The 20,375-nt window shown below is 43.0% G+C and overlaps 1 protein-coding gene across 4 annotated transcripts; it reads left to right on the top strand.

The window, feature by feature from the left end:
- On the top strand, positions 1-19,386 carry LOC148902970 (von Willebrand factor D and EGF domain-containing protein). 4 transcript variants are annotated; one of them, XM_088993911.1, is made up of 33 exons: positions 1-151; positions 2,348-2,532; positions 2,659-2,887; positions 2,960-3,025; positions 3,108-3,340; positions 4,794-4,883; positions 4,953-5,085; positions 5,253-5,470; positions 6,330-6,403; positions 6,473-6,755; positions 7,111-7,304; positions 7,374-8,245; positions 8,324-8,460; positions 8,654-8,815; positions 8,898-9,002; positions 9,309-9,423; positions 9,883-10,148; positions 10,239-10,458; positions 10,519-10,656; positions 10,817-11,122; positions 11,235-11,372; positions 11,486-11,793; positions 11,867-12,290; positions 12,373-12,468; positions 13,209-13,304; positions 13,384-13,479; positions 14,076-14,171; positions 14,510-14,605; positions 14,680-14,775; positions 15,741-15,836; positions 15,933-16,028; positions 18,889-18,986; positions 19,060-19,386. In XM_088993911.1, the coding sequence occupies exons 1-33, from the start codon at positions 76-78 to the stop codon at positions 19,069-19,071; spliced, it is 5,850 nt and encodes a 1,949-aa protein (XP_088850037.1). In that variant the 5' UTR covers positions 1-75; the 3' UTR covers positions 19,072-19,386. The 4 variants fall into 4 exon arrangements, with proteins under 4 accessions (XP_088850037.1, XP_088850045.1, XP_088850022.1 ...); XM_088993919.1 differs by lacking the exon at positions 12,373-12,468; XM_088993896.1 differs by having other exon boundaries at positions 2,348-2,887.
- Positions 19,387-20,375: the final 989 nt, after the last annotated feature.

Raw genomic sequence — 20,375 nt, 5'->3', positions numbered from 1 at the left:
TGCAACATTTGCGTGAGACCTTCGATGGAACCGTGCGACTGAAGGCCACCTGTTGTGGGTTTTTTATACGCAGCCATGAAGAGTCCACGGCACGTTTTGAGATCTAATTTATTCGTGCTTCTTCTGGCGACACACGCTTTTGCGCAAAACGGTGAGTGGATTACGCATCAGGACCGTTACATTCGTCCATGCTTTGCATGTTCTCGAGCTGGATCTTATCCCAGCTGACTGGACTGCATCTCAAGGCGCATACGGAAAACCATGCATTCATGCTAAACATTCACACCGGCCATCAGTGGGAAATGAATCCACACCGAGGTCAGGAGGGAGGACCATTATACAGTAACATCATTTTGGTGATTTACACCACTTATCTGACTTATCTGACTCTCATGGCCGGTCCTCAAACTGTGATCTGGGAACGACCAGTGGTCTCTTTGCCAGAGGTAAACAAGTAATATTTCAAGTAACTCGTATATCAAATTTAATTTCCTCAGTTAAATAATTTTATATGCCATTAATCCATTCAAGAAACCACCTTTAAAAATACCCCTCGTGGCACATATGGACAATTGAATTACACCAGTCTTAACTCTTTTCAAACTAAAGATAAAAATGAAAGTAATGTTATTCATCTTGCTCTGTTTTTAGTGAGAATGAAAGTCAGTTGAAGCAAAATGTCATAATAAAATTGGTAAATTGTTCATGCTATGATGGATGGATGGATGGATAGATAGATGGATGGATAGATGGATAGATAACACACACACACACACACACACACATCCATTAGCTGAGCCTCACGGGCATGTTGACGCAGATCCCAACTTGCTTCGGGTAAGTCTGAAGACATCCTTTAGATGTGAGCCATTCGGTTTGTTCTTGTTTTGTTTTTAATTTTTTTTTTCTCTGCTCTGTTCTCCATATAACATCACGACTCAATTACCAATCTTCCCTTTTCTATAGTAAGACATCAAAGCTTGCAGACAAAGTTTACTGTCAGCATAGTAAAAAGAATTTTAAAGGACCTTTCCAGGCTCTCTTAAACTGACAGTAAGTGTTCCTGGTCCATGTCCCAGAACTGAGTGACGGCCCTTCAGGGAGGGAAAAACCCATACTTATTCAAAAGCCACGCTCCCAGATAATTATCTTGTGTTCACAGGAACTGGAAAGAGCACATCTGGTCAGTCGAGCCTCACAAAACTCACACTCCCTTCCCTCCTTTACTCCACGGCGGCTAATAAAGAAGCCCTCTACCCCTGAGACTATGTAAACTCATTAAGCATCCGATTTAAGGAGTTTTGCCTGGAGCCAGTCTCAACCATTGTCTCTCAACTGACATGTCTGTTTGTATGACCTTTGACATCCCAGCATCGGCTTTTAAGATGGTGTTGAGGTGAGCAATAACACATACTGCCCCTAACCCAAGCCCCCCCCCCCCCCCCCCCCGCCCAAATCATGCGTGTTTATTTTGCTCCAATGGGGACAGTAACAGTTTTTTCGCGCTGAAGCTGGGGAAAGAACATCCTGTTCATTTTGTTTGGATTACGATGTCGACTCTCTTCTGACCTGCACAGGTGTTGACAAATGGGAGTAGAACATTCTGGAAAGTGACTGCTGTCTGTTGAATTTGAATGGTGCTCTTGAATCATCAATTCTTTCGCTAAACAGGAAAATCATCAATGTTGAATTTGATATTATTTCTCCCCTGAACCAGGATACAAATTAACACAAAAAAAGCATTTTTGAAAAAAGACAAAGAAAGTCACACTCACAATGTCACAGTTGAAAACAGAGTCTCACTCTCTTTCCCCAAAAAATCTCATTCACCATGCAAATTAAAAACAGCATCTCAGCCGCTGAAGATGGGGGACACTGATTTACTGTGGCGACCCCTGAAGGGAAAAGCGTAACCTTTTCATGTCTTAACATCTTCATATTCAACTAAATGTATTGTCATGTGAAATCTGGTTGTTTTAGTCAGGATTCTGCTAACATATATTTGAAACTTAAAATGTAGCAAATTCTGGTTTATTTCGAATACATTCTGGTTAATTCAGATCATAACCACCGCACGACTGAGTAGGGACGCTGAGCAAAGATCTGTAATTTTAACTTCTGATAAGTGATTGGTGATGTGCTGACTCGACTTCAGAAAATATGAATACACTTGATACTGAATCTTACATGAAATGGGACACCCCCCTCAAAGTAGGTTAATGTCATCAAGACAGCATTGAAAGTGTTCTATGTAGAAAAAAAAGTTTGTATCTTTGAAAATGTCCTTTTTATCACAGTCACTTTGAGGAATTGAACTAAAAAAAGTATATCCTTTCTGTCTTTTTAGCACCAGAGTGTTTTGCAGGGGGGCATCGCACACTGCAAAACCCCAATCGGAGCGTCGACTTTGACTCCACTGAGATCCAGAATACAGCCATCCAGGAGCTGGTCTGTGACCACTCGCTGGTCCCGGGTTGGTACCGATTCAAGATCAACAACAAGCCGGCTGAGATTCCGACCACCTGCGTAGAGGTGCTGTGTGTCCAAATTACATTTGTCAGGAAAAAAATGTTTAGAAAAGGTCTCAGAAGGCCGAAGAGAAAGGGTACAAAGGTACACGAGTCTCAAGTCCCTTACTATTTCATCTCTCTTGGGCAGATGAATCGTTGCGGGACGCAGGCGCCCGTGTGGCTCTCACTGAAGGGCAAATCCTTACCCAGGCCCGGCGAGGTACTCCAGTTTTCTGCCTGTGCCAATTGGCAGTTCTTTCATGGCAGCGCCAAGGACTGCTGCCTCTTCCGGATCCCCATCACGATTCGCAACTGTGGAAACTTCTTGCTCTACTACCTGCAGCCCACTCAAGGATGCATGGGGTACTGCGCGCAAGGTGTCCATATTTTCTTCATAGTCCCGATTGGAGTGTCTGTACAAGTGTAACCAAAATCTGTCTGCCGTTCAGTTGCTCCAACTTTGACACCTGGATTCTGCCCACCGGGTGAGGTGGAAGTCAACGGTCGGTGCAAAGGTGAACTAAGTTGAGAAGAATAACTTTGTGGATAGCTTACTATGCAGCTGCCCTAACTGTAAGATTGCTTCTTTGCCGATAGCCACCCTTCCATCTTTGCCATCTCGGCCCATCATCAGCGCTGAACTAATCGGCCACAGCATCTATTTGAAATGCTCCTTCATCCTGCCGGCACCCAGGCAACTGCTCGGCTTCCATGTGGTTTGGGCACGGCACGTCAACCACAGAATGAAGGCTGAAATCCATCAAGAGTCCACATTGAAGACCTTCTCGCTGCTGGAGATAGATGGTATTCACTTCAGACTAGGAGAAACGGTAATAGTTTCCAGATGCCCTTTTTAGATTGACCCTTTGGTGGATAAAGTTGACCCCTCGTAACCAAGGTTTAGTGCTTTATCGGTTCAAAGGGCAGCAGAGAGCAATGAGGAGGAGGGTTGTATAAGAAGCTGCAGTTGCGCTTTGTCTTCTTCACTCCTGGTATTGATCTTTGGTCTTACCTTAAATGTCCAAATTACAACACTAGGGACATTTGCATCCTTTGTGATGCCTGGAAACTAAAAATGGTCAGTTTACTACAGATACATTATTTTCTCAATTCCTTTCACAGTAAGCTGTAATGTAGACATTTTTCAAGGTACTGTAACTAAGAAAACCATAACTACTTGCCTATGAAAATGAAGAATGTCAAGTTGGTCCAATATGTGAGCCTCAGAGGAAAATATCGGAACCTCTCTGTTCAAAACTTTTAAAGAATGAGCCATGGAGCGATGATAAAACAAAGGCCGGTGCCTTTGAATGATGAATGTATCCAAAAGTGAACCGGCGACACTTGGCAGAGGTTAAAGGGACGGTTTAAATCGCGAGAGATGTCGCGGTCCGATGATCCAGCTCGAGACACCATGGTGCCTTCCAAACAAGAAGGTGAACCTCCTGCTCAAGGTAACAAGCTTGAGGGCAAGAAAAAGGAATGGTATGAAGCATAAGTGAGGAGTCAAGTAGTCTGTGGAGCAAAAACCGCAGAGCCAGGCTAGACAGGCTGGCACTGGTAAAAACACAATCAAGATCAAAAGTTGATCCACCAAACTTCAAAATAGCAAGAATGTGCTGATCATCTGCAGGTGTGTGAACACTCTCCAAAAATGATCTGGTCCAGTCTGATAATTAAAAGAAAAAGACAAACAGAAGGCCCCAGGAAGTGGACTCGCCAAAATAAATGACCTTGTGGTAATAAATACACAGTAGGAAGACAGACTGTGACAACACATCACAGTGAGACTGCCAGTTGCAAGGTTATAATATTCTCGTCAGTAGAAGGAACAGGTGGCGACATGCTTTTTACGCGCCATCGCTATAACGATTGGAGGAGCAAGAAACATCTTTTAGCATTACGCACACTGTTGATAATCACATGACAATGTGTTTAGCACTTCATTTCCTGGAGCAATTACTTGTCACCGTGAAATATGAAGCAGTGACACAGGGGTGAAGTCATCCTTGCAGCTTGCAACTGCACAGCTGTGTATCACCGGGCTGCCATATTTGGGCTCTGGGGTGGGATTAGTCGTGTCTACAACATGCTCCAGTAAGCTTGCTCAGAGGGCCTTTAGCGACATAACTTTGATTGGAGAACGAGGTCCAAGGTCTGTTTAATGTTGTCACTGTGCCAGTAGGGAAAAGTTTTGATGGATGACAACATTTTGTCCGGTCCGGGGGAAAAAAATTCATGTGAGACCTCACAAGTCAAAGACTGTTGATTTTTATCTTGCAGTTTTCATGCAGCGTGTCCACGTTCCGATTCAATGTTAACCATAGTCGATCTTCAGCTCGAAAGAGTGAGGACTTCTACGCTGGGCTGAAGGTGAACAGGCAATCTGGTTTGAAGTGGAAGCTGGAAAGTTGCAAACCTCTGTTTGATTTTTCTCTCAAGTTTTCTGTGGAGTCACTCCACATAGCGGAGAATGGAGAGGAACATGAGGTCAGAATCCACAGCACCGTGCCTCTCCCCTGCCACGACCTCAACCGGTGTGGAGTCCCTTTGGTACTGGGTGTGCACGAACCAGGTGAGATTAGCTGCTTTTAACTAATCAGAAATGTGTAAAATATATAGGAATTCTGCACAGCCATTTAACTCGTAATTAACACGTAATATTGATTCCTTACATGGCGGTGCACTCCTAGGTTGTTTTGGAAAAAAAACGCCTTACCCTCTTCGCACTGTTATCCACAGATGGCCTCGGATACGAGGTCTCCAATGTGGCGCTGTCTACCTGCCAGGTGGAGCTCCGTCCGACTGCCTGCAATGAGGGAAGCTGCGGCCAGGCGTCATTCTTCATCACCGCTGTCACTGACTTCATGCGCGATGGAAACCGAATCAGTTTGGTCAGCTCTCTGCCTGAACACAGCACATCACAAGTGTGGAGGAACTACATTCCAGCATCACTGAAAGTGAGTTCTTATTAATGTTCCAGACAAAAAAAATCTATTGAGTTGTGGTGCCAACTTCCTTCGCTACTGCTCTTGAGAACACGTTTCAGGGTTTCCCAGCTTGTTTTGGAAATCCTGAAAGTTTTAGAAAACTGTGCATACAAATTATGGAAAATGTATTCTTGAATTGCCTGGCCATAAATATTTGCATCTCTAGAGTGTCTATTGTGAACCTGGGCAACCAAGTAAATCTGTTATCTGTAAACCATATTCAGGCTTCCTCCAGCCACAAAAAAAACATGGACTCATAAAATGGTCCGGTATGTCATGAGCATATACAATTGCTGACTTGCACAAGATAAAGTGTGACTTTCACTATTAAAAAAAGTAATAATCCTTCGGGTATTTTGATCAAAGCTCGGCACAGACATGTTATTAAAACATCTGGAAACTGTTCCAAATCAGTCCAAAAATCAGAACGTCCTTAATGTTACATGAGAATTTACATTAATGGAGACTCTTGAGATTTTTGAAGAGCTTCCAAATCATCTTCATAATAATAGTTCAGAATAAGTTCGGAGGTCCTTGGGGAATGCTGCGGGATCAGTGTAGGTCAAGACTTTAATGAAAGCGACCCAATTTAATGTAACATTGGAGTACAACTTAATTGAATGGCAGTATTCTCTCCTTACATAAGATTTACAAGCTATTAACTACTTCATGAGACTTTTGGAGAGGTCAATGATGATCTTACATGATCATAAGGTTTGATTTTAACAACTTGTTTCACCATCTGTTTTTCATGAAAACATCAAAGCCAGGGGTCAAAATGTCAATGGAAAACCCCCTTTTGTCTTTGGTGTCATATTCCCACCAACAGGTCACAGTTCGGGATGTTCCCACCTCTATTTGCTACTCACTGACAGACCCTCATGTCATTACACTGGATGGCAGGTATTTGAAGGATAGAGAAGACCTCATCAAAAGACATATTCACCAGCTCTCTCTCACGTCATCGCACAGGCACTATGACAACCACCAGACCGGCACGTTTGTGTTGTATCGGAGCCTCGCCAGAGACTTTGAGGTCCACACCCGGCAGTGGGACTGCGGCAGCCGACATTATGCCGTGGCTTGCAGCTGTGGCATTGCGGCGCAAGAGGGTAATGTTGTGGCCATCGTTGACATGTGCAATGGCCAACAGCGGGAAACGAGGCCAAAGCTCACTGTGAAAGGCCTCGGGGTTGAGCACAACAGTAGCCACCGTGTCCGCGTGTTGGAATCTCATCACGGGAAGAAGGTCACTGTAGGTATCCAGTCTTGCAAATCAGATCAGTATTTGCGTGACACAGGACATTTCACCATGTCATCTTACATACTGTGAGCCAAAATGGGAAGGACACTGGAATGATACCACTAGTAAACAAACCCTTAAATGTCATTCAACAAAGGCATAGTGGTTTGGAAAATATCTACATGATCTTATTTCGTAAAAATTGAAGAACATCAGTCTTTTGAAGCATTTCTGGTGGGGCAACACCAAACACACGCGTTTTTGTCAGGGGGTTGATTCACGTCAGTGCCCACTGGCACATATTGTTTAGAAACATTGTGATGTGTCATATAAGGATTCATATTGGCTGCTGCCACTCCAATTGCAGATTATCTTTCCCTCTGGGGCCTTTGTTCGAGCCGATGTTGACAACTGGGGGATGAGCTTGTCTGTCCGGGCGCCAAGTGTTGACTATGGCAAGACGCAAGGCCTCTGTGGCACCTTTGATCACAACAGCAATAATGACATCCATGGCTTCGAAGGCATCCACAATGACTTGCGTGCATTCATAGAGAACTGGAGGTGAGTCACAGGATCATTTACTGTTGCTGTGTTGTTGGACTTTTACTCATGTAAATATGTTTTGGTTAGGGTAGCTCCTGGTGAGAGCTTATTCGATAAAACGCCCCCAGGTTCGAGACATGAAGAAATGAGACCTTTCTGTCAGTGCCCGAAAGGATACAGTTCTCTTTCCTCCTTCAAGCATATGTCTGGTCTCCAGACTCACTCTGGCTGCATTGCACAGGAAAATGTGGATTATACTACTCTGTTTCCCTCATCGGATCCGACATTGGAATATGTCAAGAGTCCCCAAAGAGATGCAATCATTGTGGCAAAGAGAGGCAATAATAAGTCCTCCAGTAAGCCCTTAAAGGGCAGGGCCTATCATTTCAATGTGCACAATGATGAAGAATTCAGAGATGACCCTTCACGTTCTGAAGACAGACTCAGGAGACAGAGCATTTTCAAGTTGCAGTCGGCCTCTCAAGGAGTCAGCCAGGCTGACCTGGAGCACCTTGCCTACTTCTTCCCCGAGGATCATCTCGTAGCAGCGCGACTTGAAGTCCAACCTCGGTGGCCCACACCAAGTGGCCTGACCTCTGGCAAAGCACTGGAGGTGTGCCACACGGCTTTGTCCAACTCCACAATTGGCACTGTGTGCCGTGAGCTGCTGGGACGTCGCCTTGAAGAGGCTGTAAATCTCTGCATCCTGGACCTACAATTAAAAGATGACTTGGGCTGGGAGGAGGCAATGCTACCCTACCTAGCGAATGAGTGTGAGCGGAGGCTGCTGGAAAACAGGGCCCAAAGAGACCACGGAATGCTGCGTCACCCCGGGAGCCCTGAGAGGGTGGTGACAGCACTGCGCTGCCCCAATTTCTGCAACGGCAATGGAGAGTGCACAGAATTTGGCTGCCATTGTCACCAAAGCTTCAGTTCATATGACTGCAGTGTGACCATCGGTGAGTGTCTTCCATCATAATATTTGGAGTTGAATGCTTGTTATTGAAAATTCCTGTCTCTGTTTCTCATTGATAAAGGCCAGCCAGTAGAGCTAATCGTTCTGGAAAACGGCGGACTATGTGACCTCAGAACATTTGACTGCCGGAAAGTACGAGCTTTCGGTCAGGGCTTTATCGAGTCACCTGACCTGAGATGTCAAGCCACCAGACTGAAGGTGAGCGATCCACAGGTTCCTTTCAAGCCTATGTTTCCATCAATTTACGTGATTCACTTTAGTATGGCATGCAATATTTAGTGTTTCCAATATTAAAAGATAAAAGTAAGCTATTTTGTCCATGCTGGTTGAGTGGTCGGTCACACTATGAGCTCATATCCGTCTCTCTAAATGTGAACATGTGTCTCTCCAGTATGTGAATGGTGTTTGGCTCCCAGCCGAAAAACAGAGAACAACAGCCACTTTCCTCAGCTCCAACGCTTTGGACTGTGGCGTACCCTCATTGAGCAGTAAAGCCATCAACACAGAAGACTTTATGATGGATGACAAACCATATGCGCGTTGGGAAATTATGGTAGACTGCTTTAATCTCCTAACTAGAGTTTTGTCTCGGCTGTTATATGCAGTCCTAACTGTTCCCCAAACCTTCTTCTCAGGTGACCAACGACGGCTCGCACTACAGTTTAGGCAAGGTACTGACAATATATGACAGCAGTTGTCAGGTGTGCACAGAATCTGGCTCCGGAATTTGTAAATTAAAGGTAATTTAAAGAAATCCATGCCATAATGTCTTGGTCTTCACATGTTAACTGATGGTGAATTGCATTTGTGGACGGGAACTTGATGGTCAGTGGGTGCGGGGTGTCGACCGATGCCACGAGCATACATTGTTTGCCCTTTCCCAACACATGACATCTGCTAGTGACCACACAAAAAGCCAAGTGGGCTTGGTTGTCACTGGACCAGATTTTATGGTCACAAAGAGAAGCCGACCTACACTTACTACAAGCTGCAAGTCGAGATGTAGCTTTTGATGGTATATTTCTTTGTAAATGTGTCTCTGGCAGGACCGGACGTGTAACATTGACGGAATGTGCTTTGCAGAAGGAGACAAAAATCCAGGAAGTCTGTGCCTGCTGTGCGACCCGGACACCTCAAAATATACCTGGTCTCTCAACCAAGGTATAGTCCATATAATGTATATAGTGTAGTCCATAAGGATTTACGGTCTCGTCATTAGTGGGGAGATCAGTCGCTAAGTGACTGCAGAAATGTCCATAATTACCACCAACATGCTCATATGACTGCAAGCTTCAACGTTCAGCAGTAGTAGCAATGGAGGGTACACATCGATGCTTGTGTCCTTTAATGACATTGCATCATTTGCGTTCTAGAGGCACTGCTTCTGTTGCTAAAAGACACACAGGGGGTAGATCTTCATGTGAGGTCAACCCACAGGGAACCTGTTTTCCCTCTATTAGTCGTTGAAAGGTGCTTTCTCGGCTTGTGCTTTTTGTTGAACCTACACAGGAATATTAAGGCTCGCCAACACTGGCAGTCTCCAAAAATAGATTCAACAGAACAATCTGGACAGAACTGTCTTATATAATTGTTAATAAATGTGATTTTCTTTTTTTCAAGTCAACCAGCCACCCACCTTCCATCAACCTCAGGATGAGCTCCGTGCATTTGCCGGAGAGAACTTTGTCTTCCAGTTGGCCGCATCAGACCCAGAAGGTTCAGCCCTGCTCTTTCAGCTAGTCACTGGACCAAAGGATGCCATCCTCTCACCCGCTGGGCTCCTTATTTGGAAGGTCCCATTACCTCCCGATGACAAGTCAATTCAATCGACCTTTAACTTCACACTATCAGATGAGTGCAATGCCCAAAGCACTTTCAAGCTTCAGGTAGCTCCACATAATAAAAGACAACAATCACCAAAATGATGTGAAGGATTATATTGATCAGCTGCACATTTCTGGGTTGCCCCTGCATAGATCCATGTGGTGCCATGCGGATGTCAGAATGGCGGCACATGTGCAACTGATTTCACTTTCCCTGCTGGCAGTGGAAAGTACCTGTGTGTATGTCCTGACGGGAAAGAGGGCGAACTCTGTCTTGAAGACGTAAACAAATGTTTGTTCGGATCTTGTGCGGAAGGAACCTGCATTAACACTCGTGATGGATTCAGATGCAACTGTCCTGAGGGGCTGAAAGGTAACATGGTTTCATTAACCATCTGTCCTGTGCTTCACTTTAACTTGCATCTCTCTGCAGGTCCAACATGCCAGGAAGACATAGATGAGTGTAAGCGGACACCATGTTTGCCAGGAGTCCATTGTCTTAACAGTTATGGTTCTTACAACTGTGGTCCTTGTCCACAAGGCATGCTGGGAAATGGCACAAAATGTCCTGGTAAGAATGTTCATACTCCCACAAGCTTTGGACACATTCATCAAATCAGTCTGCTTCATAAAATGACCTTGAGAGTTTTGAAAGGCTATTATAAATGTATTATTATTGTTATTATAAAGTGGACATGAGGCAAACCACCATTAACCTACATTGGCTCCAGGAATGACTGTCCACAAGGTGAGAGAAGTTCGGATGCAGAGCGCAACTACAATTCCCCCAAGAATCCAGATTGCCAAAATCATGCCAAGAGCGGAACCATTTGGACTGCCACAGCCCCAACCCACAGCATGGACGAGAGCTTCAAGAATTAGTCTGAGCTCTGTCCTGCAGATTAATACAACCAGCAGCACTTCCAAGAATACAACCGGGATAGAACGTGACCCAGTCAAGGTTGGTCCATCTCAAAACAGCATCGCTAATGAGAAGAAAACCACTGTGATACAGAACTCAGGAAAAACAGCTCCAGGTGAGGTTTTACTTCGAGGCAGGCCTCTGGAAAAAGTTGTAATAAAATATGTGGAATTGGGAATTTTTATCTCTGTGTATTAATTTCTTTTTTCTGACTGTGACTGTCACAGCAACATGTAGCAGTAAGCCTTGCTTTCCTGGGGTCCTATGTATCAACAAAAGGCCGCCGCATGTCGGCTACGTTTGTGGCCGCTGCCCACCCGGCCTTCACGGCAATGGGCGGGTCTGTCTGAAGAGTGGCAAGGCAGGTAGAGGGAACACAATTTCCTTTTACTCGTGACTCAATCAAAATTTGGATTTTCTCCATGGTGAGACTAATAAAGGTTTTCTTATCTTTAAAAAATGCAATGATCTTCTTTAGCATCCTACCACCTTTCACTTGAGCAGAAAGCAGGCCCAAGGAGCCGATCCTCACACATTACCAGCAAGGTGTCCAGCCCCCATTTACTCTCCCTACCCTCCAGAGATGGCACCAAACGTTTATCTGTCACTAGAGATGCCACATTACGTCAAGCTTCAACTGTCAGGAGGGGAGGTGGTACCGGGAGGCGGCAGGTGGACACTGTTGTTGTTCGATCAACAATGAGTGATCTTTCTTCTGGTGCCATCGACAGAGATGACTCGATACCCTCCAAAGGGGTTGTGGAACCGCGCGTGACAGTCCCAAAAGTGAGTCTCATCTTGATGAAAGCATCATATGATTCAAAAACTAAACCATCTTCTGTTTATGGCCATGTCTTAGCTGTCAGAACAAACTGCACCCTACAAAGTAACTCCAGCATCTCGTCGTGTAATCACTCAGCCTGGCCATGCGGCAAAACCTGGAGACACAAAACCTCCACTTATCAACTACTTTGCTTCCAAGCCTTGGACGAGACCTGCACGGCCTCTTGGAGTTTTGTCTTATTCGCTGCCCAAGTCAGAGTTATCTGCAGACAGGGAAGAGACAGTATTGACCTTGACGACGCCATTTCACACCCCACCTGCCCAGAGCACGTCTTCCATCCCAGCTCCTATCAGTAGTCATGTGACGGAAAAGGAACACATCCTGCCATGTGTTGACCAGCCATGTTTTCCTGGTGTACAATGCCACACATCGTTGGACGGCAGTTCCCGCTGTGGCCGCTGCCCTCCTGGTTACACCGGCGATGGAAGGAAGTGTCGAGGTGCGTTTGAGTTTATTAATTAAACAAGATGTGACTGTTTTGGTGGTTGTGTTTCAATTGTCCTCTGCTCATGTGTTCTAAGCTGTTTGCAAGCACACATGCGGACGGAACATGGAGTGTACTGCTCCCAACACGTGTCTCTGCAAGGCAGGTTACTCTGATTCAGAGTGTCAAACTGGTAAATTGCTAATTCCATTTAAATACTCGCTGTTGAGGTCGCTTCATACAAGTTGTTAAATTTGAGGGTTGTTGCAATGTTGATTTTTGTGTATTTTTTTGTAACTCTGCATACAGGACATTAGGACCGATATGCAAACAGCCAAAGTGTCTCTATGGATTTCATTGAAATGTATTGGGAAAGTAGCAACAATTAAAACCTAAACAAATTCCACAATACACTGATCACACTTTCTGCAATAGCTAATCATGTCATCAATGAAAATGTATTGTAGGGCAAGTATATATGCCACAAATACAAAAATGTTTGCATGCGAGAGTCCTGCAGATTTGGTATTGTGTCATGTTGGAAAACGCGCGTTTTGTATTTTACGGGCGATTCAAATCACAAGCTTTGTCATGAGCGCCTCTATGAAGATGAAAACACCCTAAAATCCCTAATACCTAGGCAGTCATAATTATTTCAGAGGTTGCATCACTGTACGCCAAGTGAGGATGGATATATTACATTACCACAACAACGCAACAAACATTATTGGATAATGGACTCAGACAGACCAAAAGAAAACTGGGAACTAAATACAGATTGACAAGGCAACGGGGCACATCTGGACAAGTCATGAGCAGCTGGAGGAATCATGAACATAAAAAGAAAGGGCAAACAAATTCACAACAGAAAAATGAATTGCTTTGTCACAGATAATGATATAATCTCTTTCAAATGTTTTTCTTTTCCTTTAGCAATTTGTGAACCGGAGTGTTTGAATGGTGGGGCATGTATCGCACCGGGGATTTGTCGATGTTCCACAGGCTTTCATGGAGAGACTTGTCAAGAAGGTAAAGATTCATTTGATCATCGGGGTCCAGCAGAGCCTCCACACAGCTTCTTACCACTAATGAACGTCAATGCGTGTAGCTGTGTGCAGGTTGCCGTGTGAAAATGGGGGCACATGCACAGGATTGCAGACATGCTCATGTCCTTATGGTTTCGTTGGGCCACGATGCGAGACCAGTGAGTTCCCAGCTACTGGAACTTTTCTGAGTTGTATTGTTGATATTTCAATGTGAAACATTGATTTGGTATATACATGCAGTTTAATTTAAAACAGATTCTTTTCTTACAGACACTGTTTTTTCGGTGTTCAATTACCTGACATGTTTCGGCATATACTTACGCCTTCGTCAAAAACACAAAAAAAGACTGTCTGTAAGAAAAGAATTTGTTTTAAATTAGATATCAAGTAGACAGGATGCACTTAATACAACTACAGTAAAGTCTCGTTATATCGATATTCAAGGGAGTCCGAAAAAATATCGATATAACCGGGACTATCGATATATCCGACCCTGTTTGCATGTAATTTTCTCCGTGCGTGCATAGAAATAGTATCGATATAACCGGGACTATCGATATATCCGATATCGATATAACGAGACTTTACTGTACATGCTGTTTAGTTCAACGGAGTCAGATTTTAATGTCACAAGTGAAACTTTGAAGTCAAGGTAACATTTCAATATGTTTCCCCCCTTTCAAATCTATGATAACATATACTTAGCTATTTTCAAAAGTGAAGGGTTTGCATATTTTTGTGTTGTTGGTCATAGTGGTTTGCAGCCGCCACTGTCACAACAGTGGGCGGTGTGTCTCGCCAGATGAGTGCAAGTGTCAGCCTGGTTGGAGTGGACCTTCCTGTGAGACTGGTGAGCAATGGATAAGAAATTAGCGTTCTGCGTGTCTACTTGCAATTCAATACCACAGGTCGCAGACAGCCTGGGCTATACTTTGGTTTTTGGCCCATGCTATCAATTTCATGTTAAAACAAATTGCAATATCACTGGTACACTGGATAATATAACTTTAATACTTTAAGACAAGTTAGTAAACAACATATTTACCGTACAATGCTGACAAAATGCATACAGCAGGGCACAACATAACACGGATCAAACATTTTCACTAAAAGATGGGTCATAATGTTCCCATTGAATCCCGAATGTGAATTATACTGCCATGATCTCTCCATGTTGGCGTTGTGTAGCACTTTGCTCTCCAGTCTGCCTGAATGGAGGTTTGTGCATTCGGCCCAACATCTGCCAGTGTCCTCCGGATTTTTACGGTTCCCATTGTCAAAACGGTACGTGCATAATGATGACAACTATTGCTATCATTTGGCCTCTGAACCACTGATGGTAGTTCCTTCGTTTACAGCCATCTGCACACCACCTTGCAAGAATGGTGGTCTGTGCATGAGGAATAACATCTGTTCATGCCTGCAGGGATACACCGGCACACGCTGTGAACAAAGTCAGTCGCCGGCTGTTTTTACATTGCCTTCTTGACAAGTAGCAATCTTGTGGAAAGTGATGTCTACATAAAAATCCAGTCACAGAAAATAACCAAGTAAATTCCAATTAAGTTGGGACATCTATCGATCCATTTTCATCACAAGGGTCGCGAGGCATGCTGGAGCCTATCGCAGCTGTCTTTGCGCAGTAGGCGGGGTACACTCTGAACTGGTTCCCAGCCAATGGCAGGGCACACATAGACAAACAACAATTGATGCTCACAACCGCACCAATGACAATTCTAGTTTTCCTATATACTCCCATCTATGTTTTTGGAATGTGGGAGGAAACTGGAGTACCCGGAGAAAACCCACACAGACACGAGGAGAACATTCAAACTTTTGGACATTGTGTTAAACAAGAATACAAATTGAAAACCGGGTAAAATGATTTTCATATCACATTTAGCCTATACATTGAATACACTACAGACAAAAGATATTAAATGTTTAAAGGTAACGTTTTTTTTTTCAAATTATCATTAATTTAGAATTATATAGCTGCAACAAATTCCCCCAAAAAAGCTAATGAGTGACGTTATCACACACACGTTAGCCTGGCCATCCAAAAACACGTCGATTTTGACTTGACTAGATGAACAACAATTAATTTAACCGACCACCATATGATTCTTCCTATTGGACGAGAAAAATTTGAATGCCAACTGGCTATTTAATCCAACATAGTCCCATAGTTTTGCTAATGCTGTGAACACCAAATAAACAAATGAATAAACGAATGAATAAATAAATACATACATACATGAATAAATACAGTGGCTGGATGGATGGATAGCTAGCTAGATAGCTCGACCGATCGACCGACAGAAAAAAAAAAATACACATTGCTAGGTTTTGTTTGTATTAAAGTGACAGAGTATTTGTACTTGTTTACTTCCCACAACTGTTGCCACCTTCTCTCCAGGCGTGTGCGAGCACATGTGCATGAACGGCGGCCGTTGCGTTGGTCCCAATGTTTGTGACTGCCCGTCAGGTTGGCAAGGAAAGAGATGTGACAAACGTAAGAAGTTCTGGGTCTGTGTGTGTATTTTTGTTACTATTACGAGTTGTTCATCCATGCTGAATCTCCACGGCTTTATATGTTTGGTCCTTGCAGCTATTTGCGAGCAAAAGTGCCTGAATGGGGCTGAGTGCGTCAGACCAAACACCTGCCACTGCACTCCGGGCTGGGGTGGAATGTTGTGCCACATCCGTGAGTATCAATCACGATGTGCCCCACACGTGCACATTACCTCAAGGTCCGTTCCACATTAAGCTGGTACAGAAACAATCTGACATGAAAAAAACTACAGGCGAGTGAACCCCCACCTGAGCATGGACATCGTCAAAGAAGAATGAAAAAAAAAATCCTGTAAGGAAGGAACCTTAAAGTTTCCTTGAGGTGAAATGGACATGATTTGAAAGAAACCTGGTTAGAGCAAGGATGGCCAACTTAAATGCAGGCGGGTGGCCCAATTTTTCATCAGTGCTGTTTGGGCACATATGAGAACACACTTCAGAACCAGATGTATGACAAAAATTACCTTTTAACTCATTCACTGCCATTCACAAATTTATTCGGGAATTGAAAATATGACGTAGAGCCATTCCCAAATTTGTTCAGGTTTTGTTCATGACCTCTGGCAATGTTTTTTGTTTTCCAAAAGGGGGCAGTATTTCCCTTTTTTTCATGTTAGCGCTTTGTTCCAGCTCCAGCTGTTGTTAAAGGATATATAAACCAATATGTATGTATTGCATTGTATTGTATTGTATTTTGGACAACCGGACCCCATTCAAGCTCCGATAACTCCAGACCCATATAACTTAGGAATGAACCATTTTTTTCTGATGAAAGAAGAGAGTCTAAGCATTCTTGCCGAATTGAATATTTATGTCGTCCTAAAACTCAATATTCTGTGGGTCCTTTGAGTGAAAATGAAAAGCCCTGGCACTGGAGTGGACACATTTTTGCACACATCTGGCAGTGAATGAGTTAAATATGGAAAAAAACATGCCATTAAAATCTTAAAAGGTTTATAGAATCTCCAGTTTATATATAAAAGGTTGACTATAAAAAGCATTTGAATCAACAACATAACCACATACTGGAATGCACAGGTGTCAAAGTCAAGGCCCAGGGGCCAGATCTAGCCTGCCACAACATTTTATTCGGCCGGCGAAAGCAAATCAAACTCATGAAATTCCATAATCCTTTCTAAAGTCCGAACCAAATTTCAGTTTGCCGTATGAAAACCACAATAACAGTCATTAGTCTTGACTTCAAATTTGAAAACCAGTCATTCAATTTGTTGTGCGCTCTGTATGTAATATGAGGAGGGGATGAAAATTTCAAATGGCTCCCCCAAATTCATAATAGCCCTTAAGAGGAAACCATAACTACAATGTGGCCCGCAGCAAAAAAATGAGTTTGACACCCTTGCTGTCTTGTAAAGACCCAGTGTCTGCGCAACTAAGAAATATTTCCCATCTCGTAGTAATTGTTGATATGACTCACTACCAGCAATAACAAGCAGAAAAATATGAAAGTACCACCAGTAGTTACACTTTCGGAAGCTACAGAGCACACCTTCTACCGGTACGGGAAATATCAAGAAAGGCCAGTTAGTAACATAACACGTGGATGGTAATGAGACAACAACTCAAGTTGTCTTTGTGTAAATCATATCAGGAAAGATTCATTGTGTCGCACGCATTACAGTATAGTGCTCGCTATTTGAGGTCTGACTACATTGGACCAGTTGCCTTTTATGCCATATTTCCACCTAATAATTGCCGAAACTCGTTTCTATTCATAATGATACTGTTTGGAATTGTAAACAAACATGTACATGTACTTCCAATCTTGCTTTCAAATGCTTTGGTAAATCGTTTCAAACCAAGAGGCCTGGATAGCATACCAAGCTCATTGTCTACATACCCGACATACCATCTTGCTCTGAACCCTTGATCCGAGCAAGCAGTGCACACCTCTAAATGCAGTAGCTATAATGAGTCACAGAAGGCCATACAAAACAACAATAACGATACTTGGGTCAAGATTTCTCAACTCTTTCAAACGGCCAACACTGCATACAAAGTGCCAAAGTGCTGTGCATACTGTACTTCAACAACAAAACTGAACAACTTCTACATTTATTTTTTTAATGTATCCCTCTATTATCCGACAACTTATTATCACGGCTGTCTTCAGGCCATAGGCGGGGTACACCCTGAACTTTTGCCAGCCAATCGCAGGGTACAGATTGATCAACAACCATCTACACTCACAATCACACCAAAGCACAATTTAGAGCATTCATTCAACATTGGATTGGATTGGATATGCCTTTATTACCGGTGAACATGTGAAAAAAAAAAAAAAAAAAAAACTGGACACTTGTAAATATGGGTTGTTGCAATATATCTAAATGCATTTCTTGATTCTGCACTATGTACAGTCTTGTTTATAGAACGGTTTTTGCACATCTACATTTGCACAGTATACAGTTGACATTTTTATTTTGTTATGCTTAGAATATCTTGTTTTCTATCCTTTCACTCCCACCCCAACCCCATCCCTATTCAATTGCTGCTGTGGACTGCAAATTTCCCCATTGCGGGACGAATAAAGGTATTCTGATTCTGATTCTGATTCTGATTAGTCTCACAGTGGAGAAATTTACATTTCACAGCAGCAAAGTGATGAAAGGAATGAAAGTAGAAAAACGAAATACATGACAACATCCAATGCATGTTTTTTTTTGCATTTTGGAAGGAACCCATAATCCCCGGAGAAAACAAACATAGGCACTGGGGCATGCAAACTGCACATAGAAATGCTGGGACCGGAATCGAACCCGACTATGAGACAGTTTTGCTAACCCGTCCGCACCGTATCACCTACTGTATTTTTCATTTCACAGACAAAAAATAAGAGATTTACAACATTGTGGCACCGTGTGTGTGTGTGTGTGTGTGTGTGTGTGTGTGTGTGTGTGTGTGTGTGTGTGTGTGTGTGTGTGTGTGTGTGTGTGTGTGTGTGTGTATGCGCGCATGTGTGTTTCATCCCTCAGCTCAATGTCAAGAAAAGTGTTTGTATGGCACCCGCTGTGTGAGGCCCAACGTGTGCGCATGTCGCAGCAGATTCTCAGGTGCTCTTTGCGCAAGGAAGGTAAGAGAAATAAACAAATAAATACATATATTTAAAAAAATACGTATATTTGTAATATTTTTTTTCCCTCCAGTTGTTTAACTAGATTTGTGAGTCAAGGTTGTGGTGATTTGAGGTATCTTCATCCTGAAGAAAAATATGTGCTTCCGGGAGAAGGTGCCATCCCAAGAAGGCGGCTAACTCTTCACTAGCATCATGTTGTGTAATGCCCACCTAAAGTTGCTAATACCATTTTGTTTCATTATATTTAATTTAAAAAGGCCAGTAACTTTTTTTTTGTTTAACTCATCTTTCCGTATATTTATTTGTTGTTGTGTACAGTATGTATCGTCAACCTGTAGAATTTGTGATGTCATTGTCTAATGCTAGTTAAAGAAAATACTAATAAAGAAAAATAATATATTTGTTTCTACCATGAGAGAAACAATTATCATAATGTGGATGTGGTTGAAGCACACAGAAGCAAGGACGGATGATTTTTTGGGGGGTGAGGGGGGATTTTACATTTCCCGCAAAAATACATCTTTTCCTTTCGGCTTTTCCCTTCAAGGGGTCGCCACAGCAAATCAGTGTCCTCCATCTTTAGAGGTTTGATCCGCATGTTTGTTTTGGCCAAGCTTTTACGTCGGATGGCCTTCCTGACACAATCCTCTGTATTTATCCGGGCTTGGGACCGGCACAAGAACATCTATATATACCAGTTCATATAATAAATCTAAATGTATATAGAATTTGGGAGTTATGAGATGTTTTTGGAATAATTATGAATTTTATTCAAATACATACCTACAAGTAGCAAAATCTGATGTTTTTGCTTTGGTCTCTTTTTTTTACACTTTATACTAATTTTGCGTAATGTCAAACTTGCCTCAGTGGGCACTTACATTTTTGTCACATTGCTATAATAATATCCTGAACAGCAAACGGGCATTTCCTAGTCTTCCCTTTTATAGCTACAAACGACGTTGGTGTGACATTTTACCCAGGATATATAAATGAACTATTTCAACAAATCATTTCAATTTGCATTTTCAATAAATAACGGATTTAAAAAAAACTACCAAATGAGGACACATTCTTTGTACATGTACTTCAATGTGTTACGATTGGAAAGAAAAGGCAATAATGGAACTTTCCCTCGAGAGCATTACAACAAGCTAATGGAATGAAGGCCCAATTGCAAAACTCGGCTAAGTCTGTTATGCTCCCTGAAAGTGCAGTTTTGTTCTTGGTGTTCCGTACGGCTTGCCCTGCAGTGAGGCAACGTTTACCTTTGCTGCCCGGATTCGGGGCCAGGAGGTCTCAAGAAAATGAGGATTAAAGGATTAATGAGGCCACATTAGCTTTGCACCACTTCCACGCTAATGACCAGTGAATGATGTCAAATAA

This window comes from Hippocampus bargibanti, linkage group LG01 (assembly GCF_051943395.1).
Source record: "Hippocampus bargibanti isolate YZ-2025 linkage group LG01, ASM5194339v1, whole genome shotgun sequence".
Lineage (NCBI taxonomy): Eukaryota > Metazoa > Chordata > Actinopteri > Syngnathiformes > Syngnathidae > Hippocampus > Hippocampus bargibanti.
The sequence above is the reverse complement of the archived record's forward strand: the minus strand, read 5'-3'. Positions and strand labels throughout refer to the sequence as shown.